At 29.7% G+C, this 6,673-nt stretch overlaps 1 protein-coding gene across 1 annotated transcript; it reads left to right on the plus strand.

The window, feature by feature from the left end:
• Positions 1 to 572: 572 nt before the first annotated feature.
• On the plus strand, positions 573 to 2,456 carry LOC129615104 (general transcription factor II-I repeat domain-containing protein 2B-like). Its single transcript, XM_055530173.1, has 2 exons — positions 573 to 909; positions 1,000 to 2,456. The coding sequence occupies exons 1-2, from the start codon at positions 573 to 575 to the stop codon at positions 2,454 to 2,456; spliced, it is 1,794 nt and encodes a 597-aa protein (XP_055386148.1).
• Positions 2,457 to 6,673: the final 4,217 nt, after the last annotated feature.

The following is a 6,673-nucleotide window of genomic DNA, read 5'->3' on the forward strand; positions in this document are numbered from 1 at the left end:
GCGTTTGCAAAATTTCAAAAATGCTTATGGTTTCATTGCAACAAATAGTTAAAAAATGGCATTTTTAGGGTTTTGGGGGGGTATAACATCTAGAGCAGCACCCGGCAAACTATGACCCGCGGGTCACGGAGTGACCCGAATCATGATTTTATGTTACCCGCTTCGAGTTTTTAAAGTAACTTTCCAAATCTATGTAAGAAAAATAACAAAAAATTGAACGAAATTAAAGAATTTTTTATTTTCCAAACCATTTATTGACAAACTATGATTTTTGAATTTTTAAATTCGTAGTAGCCGTGATAACTTTTATGTTGCTATGCTCAAAACAAAAAAAGAAGAAAATTAAAATACATTGAGTCCTAAGTTTCAATTGCTTTTTTCACATTTCTTTAGTTTGAAAATTTGTGTGATTCAAAAACAAATAATTTTTTTTATTTGTCTGCCTTGAGTAAGTATATAAAACAAATGCATAATAGCAAAAATCTTTAACAAATATTAAAATTTTTATTGCAAGTTAATTCTCAGTAAACAAAATTTAGTGGTGGATATATTAGTTTTTTGTGATTTTAACCATGACCGAACCGAAGGCAAAGAAGATTAGATTATTTCAACAAATATGGCAAGAGAAATATGGCTGTATCGAAACTGGTGACCGTGTGGTGTGTTGCCTATGTGGAGATACAATTACCGGTCGAACTTACAATATTGAGAGGCATATTTTTTCCAAACATGAAGCTGTAAGTGACATGCCAAAAGATGAAAAATTAGAACACATCAAGAAACACGTATTGAATTTTAATACTCAAAAAGGGGTTTTACAGAAGTTTGTAACGCAACATCACTATTCAACAACTGCTAGCTATGCAGCAGCCCTTGCGATTGCACGCAACGGAAAACCATTTTCAGACGGTGAATATTTAAAGACCGCATTTATTGAATGCTCCGAACATCTTTTTAATGATTTTAAAAATAAAAGAGAAATCTTGGCCAGAATTAAAGAAATTCCATTATCAGCAAGAACTGTTCAGCGACGTATAAAACATATGGCTGAAGACATTGATATTCAGATCAAAACCGATTTATTATCGAGCAACGTTATTAGTATTTCCTTGGATGAGAGCAATGACATAAATAATATGGCAAGACTTGCAATTATTGCTCGATTTGCATCAATTAATTGTACAAAAGTCCAGGAGGAATTGTGCGTTCTTACTTCAATGGATGGAACAACGAAAGGCTCTGATATTCTCATTAAAGTTGAGGAGTTCACCCAGTTTGGAAATGAGAAATTTTTGGATTTAAAAAAGAAACTGTTTTCCATAACAACTGACGGTGCTCCGTCTATGAGGGGGAAAAATATTGGATTTGTGAAATTGTTAGAAAATCAACTTGGTCGTCCTCTCTTATCTTTTCATTGCATTATACACGAGGAGAATTTATGTGCAAAGGCGTCAATGAAAGAACTTAATAATGTAATGAAGACGGTTGTTAAAATTGTTAACATAATTACAGCACGTTCTGCTTTAACACACAGACGCTTCAAATCTTTTTTACAGGAAATTGAAGCGGAGTATGGAAGTTTGCTGTTGCACTCTGAAGTTCGTTGGTTAAGCAGAGGGAAGGTACTTAATAGATTTATAGATTGCTTTGATGCAATACAAATATTTCTGGTTGAAATCGGAGAAAATTATCCCGAACTTAATGATAAGAAATGGTTCTTAAAACTTTTGTTCTTAACGGATATAATGAACCATTATAATGAATTCAACAAACGACTTCAAGGTAACGGTCATACAATTTTAAAATTATTTGAAGAATGGAAGAGTTTTTGCTCAAAAATAGTTTTATTTGAAACAGATGTAAAAACTCGTAAGTTTAACTATTTCTTACATCTTAAAAGTCAAGAAGAAAAAGGCACTATTGATGATTCCGACGTAAAGACATTTGAGTCTTATATTAATAGCATGAAAGACGAATTTGAAAATAGATTTCAAACTTTGAAAACGCACGGCCCAATGTTTACGTTTATAACGAAGCCGGATGTAGTTGATGAAACTATTTTAGAATTACAATATTTTGAGTTCCTCGAAATCACCAATTTCAGCTTAGAACTGATTGATTTGAAAAGTTTCACTTTATGGACTGATAAATTTGAAACTTTACGTCGCGATTTAGAAAAAACTGAAGACAATCATCTTGATATAATATCCACATGCTGGGCATCTCTTCCAACAAAGTTTACATGCCTAAAAAAAGTTGCATTTGCTCTTTTATCTGCATTTGGATCAAGTTATAATTGTGAACAAACATTTTCACAAATGAAGTATATATTAAATAAAAACAGGAGTAGTTTGACTACGGAGCATTCTGATGAATGTGTCCGACTTAAGGTATCAACATATGAACCAAACTTGTCCAAATTAACTGCAACAGCACAGCATCATGGAAGTCACTGATTTTGAACTTATAATATTAAATATTGGTTTTGTTATTTTTTGATTTATTTTTATTATATGTGTATTGAATTTATTTCTGTTATGTTTCTATTTATTTTAATATATACGAGTAATAAATGAATTAATTTTTCGTTTAACTATTCTTTTTAATTGCTTTTTTATAAAATTGCCGCTGACCCGCTATGAGCTTAAAAAAATCTGATTTTTGACCAATTTTACCCACGACCAAAAAAGTTTGCCGACCACTGATCTAGAGGTTGGGAGGTAGGTGAAAATTTTGTTCTATGGACATCTATGTACATACAAAATTTCAGCTTTCTATCTTCAAGGGTGTAGAAGTTTTGTAAACAAACACACGGACAGATGGACGGAAATTTTTTTGGAAAAGTGCTAAAAAGAGAAGAGAGCCAGGTAGTTCAACAAAATGGCATATTCAAAATAGAATTAACCAGAATAGGTAAGAAGATGACCAATATACCAAATTAAAAAACAGTAAGCAAGATTGCCAGCGGTGCTATAATTGAAAAAGCTCCCGTGTTACGTCATCTAGAAAATTAACATTATTAAAATGAAAAATTAAAATTAAAAATTATCAAAATTTAAAGCCATATAGGTCTAAAATTTGAAAAGATTTTAATATTCAATAATGCATGTGTCTTATGCAGGCACGGAGTTATACTTAAAATTTCATAAACTAAAAAAATTAGTCGAAATTGTCTTTCAGTCCCTGTAACTACGAACTTGTTAAGCTGTAAATATGTCTTCCATAGCAGTTCCTTTTGATATGAGACACCCAGTATATATATACAATTGCACATAAAAAAGAATAATCATAAACATATGGTAAAAATTAAATTTAGTTTTATTATCTAAACAAAATAGATATATGCTTATATTGGCGACTTCCTGGCTCTTCTAAAATAACGAGTAACATGATTTTAGGATTTCTTTTTTTGTTATTGGTTTTCTTTGTGTACGTATACAAAATACTCTCGTATACCTACATAATGTTAACAATATTGCTCTATAAATTAAAAATACAAATTTGAAACTCCGGAACCTTTTTTCTAAAATATTAAATATTGGAAACAATCTTAAAAAAAAATATTATTTTTACTAAAACAATTTGTTTAAGAAATCGAAATAGAAAAACAAAAAAAAATTTTTTTTAGTTATTTTGTTTTTTTTTTTTTACATATCTATTGGAGAAAATTTTGATTAATGTACATTACATTATAATGAGTTAAATGTAAATCTATATCACAAAAAAATGTGATTTATAAAGAAAACGAGCATTTCTCATGACTTTCATAAACAATCTCTTTAAATTTGTAGCTCAAATTAAAAGTATTTCATGACTTTAAATTTTCTTAAATTTTAGGAAAACTAACCAAGAAGTTGGTGTGTATGCTGTTTGATCATATCCAAAAATTTAGTAATTAAGTAAATAAGACTTCAATAACTAAGTAATTGAAAAATATTTATTTAATATTTTATTAATATTAGCCCAAGTAAGATCTCCAACACTTGCAGAAGAAATAACATACAAACAGAAAACGAAAAAGAATGAAAAAAAACATGCAGAAAAAAGAAAACAAAAGAAAATATATTCTCAATTCTGTACGTATTATTCGAAAGCCTAATCGGTCTGAGTAACTTCCCACTCAGGATGGGGTGCCCTGTGTTCCCCCGCCACGGATCCGACATACGGAGTGCTTCTGAAGCTTTCATATATCAGCTTTATATATGAAATTTCAAGTATATCTGTTGAATATTTTCTTCAAAATGATCAAAAATAAAAAACAGGCAAGTTTAAAGGTCTACTCGTAGTTCCCTAGGCTTGATATATCCCAAAAGTTGGTCAATCCGTAACATAGTCGAAATAAACTTACATATAAAAGGCACGAACCGGCAGATAGACAGGTCACTAAAAATGGTTAATTTCCACTTCCCTATCATGGAAAAGTGCGCTCGCACCGAAAACTTGACATCCAAACCTTGGTACCATGACATAGCCTACCTTATTGTTATACTCAATGCGGTCGGTAAAAATCTATACCTTGTGCTATACAAATTCAATACCATTTAGAGCAAAATTTTGATTATTTTATTTTTTTTTGTACTCGTTTGCTTGCGAAGTACGTTATTCTAACATATTAGGATGATATATGTTGAGAACATCACAAGGACAATCTTCCGCGTCGAAATGTTTGTATATAAATGGGGCTTTTCAGAATGAAGTGTAATTTACAGTTGACGTTGAAATGGCCTTAAATCCCGTTTTGACGCTGGCGGTTTTTTTTGTCATCATCTGCGTGCGTTTGGCAGTATGCGTACGCGGTTTTATTTGCATAATACTGAACATTTAATTTTCCCAGTCCGTTTCTGCTCTGGGTTAAGAACGGAAATAGTCCGCCGTTTACGATTACCACTTTAGTTTCGTTTTTACACTTATATAGAACATAACGTGCACATGACGAGTATTTTACTTTAATAAGAATGTATTTTTGCAGAGCGTTAGTAAATTCATTCCAAACATTTTATTCATGTGCTAGAGTAAAACTATATCACACACAGAACTGCAAGAACTTTGTAATGAACAATGTAGAACTTGAAAATTTGAATTCCTGTTCATTTTAAATTATTACTAAAATTGATCGACTACTGCAGGCTACAACTTTTCCATGAAATTGTATATTTATGCACATAATGTACATATACCCATTCAAATTTTAAAACGTTGAGTCCAAATAAATCAGTTTAAGTTTTAAAAATGTTTGAAAATTGTGAACAGTTTTAAAACATCAGTCTTTTTAAAGTTTTCTTTTTCTTCTTTATTAAAAGAAAATTTTGTACATGGAATATTTATTCTTACTTTTATGTTCACAATTTAAAATCTAACACTACACTTAAATTTTTGTTACACGAACTGCGCTGTTTAATAACTTGATCACAATTAAATTCTATTTCATATATGTTTTATACATTTTCAAACAGTTGCGTTTGATAAAATTTTCTGAATATGCAATTTTTAATATAAAATTTTCCAGGTCAATTTTAAATCAGATTTTAATTAGCAACTCGTAGCGTGGTTAAATAATTCACCTTGTCTAAGCATTATAAAGTGTCTTTGTTATTATATATAACTCTTGTCATGTAAATGTGATCATATGTTTACTAATCATTTATATGAAAAACTGTAATTATCATATTATGTAAATATTGGTTTATTAGATCAATTTGCCATAATAATTAAAGTGTCACAAATATGTATGGTTGCCAATGCACAAAATACGAATTTGACGAACGCTAGTTATATTGATACAGAAAAATTATATAAATTATTAGAAAAAAGAATAAATTTGTTTGAATCAAACAAAAATTGTGAAGAACTTCATAAAGAACTTATTAATAAATTTCAAAATAAAATAAATATGGCTAAAAAATTCAAATTAGACAAAATAAGGGAAATGTCAGCAGATGTCTATGGATTGATAAAGAAATAATATAAATATTAAAAATTAAAAATAGTTGGTATAACAAACTAAAACAAAATCCTTTAAACGTCGATTTAAAATGTTTGTACGACTTTCAACTAAAAAAGTGACCAGCTTCCAACAAAAAAAGGCTTTACTTTTCAAAAAAGTTCGAACAAAGTAAAAATAACACTAGAAAAAGTTGGAAATGCATAAAAGAGCTTATAAGTAATGGTAATAACAAAGACAAAATTTATTAAAGGGTTTGAATGATCAGCAGCAAAGTTGTGCCCACCAATTGTTTTTTGTAATGCAGCTCTTTCGGTTCAACAAGTGAAAATAGTGATTTTAAAAACAATCTAACAGTATACAAGTACATTTTGGATGAGGCAAAAGAAAAATTGAAATAAGGGATTAATAATATAACGTTTGAAATTAAGGGTTACTTTTGTGAGTTGAGAAAAATAATTGTATTTTTTGATTGCATGCTATTTACCGTTACCTTTTTTAGAAATTTGAAAAAGCTTGCAATTTCGAAAATAAAAGATGCCAGAAATTAAAATTTCACAAATTTCAACAGACGATAACTTGAGAAGGGATAGAGGTGGATAAAATCTCTTCTAATGAAATAAACTATTTACTAATATCTAAAAGCTTCTTAAATTCCAGGCTCAACAACAATCTAGCAATACAACCTGCAATCTAGAAGAAAAACGAAATGTGGTAAAATCGGATTTTAGA

This window comes from Condylostylus longicornis, unplaced genomic scaffold (assembly GCF_029603195.1).
Source record: "Condylostylus longicornis isolate FDR11 unplaced genomic scaffold, ASM2960319v2 ptg000135l, whole genome shotgun sequence".
Classification (NCBI taxonomy): Eukaryota; Metazoa; Arthropoda; class Insecta; order Diptera; family Dolichopodidae; genus Condylostylus; species Condylostylus longicornis.

Excerpts from the sequence above, each read along its gene's own strand:
- LOC129615104 (XM_055530173.1), top strand. The coding sequence starts at position 573 with ATGACCGAACCGAAGGCAAAGAAGATTAGATTATTTCAACAAATATGG. Across the intron at positions 910-999 it reads CGGAAAACCATTTTCAGACG|AAATTCCATTATCAGCAAGA; the intron begins GTGAATATTTAA and ends CCAGAATTAAAG.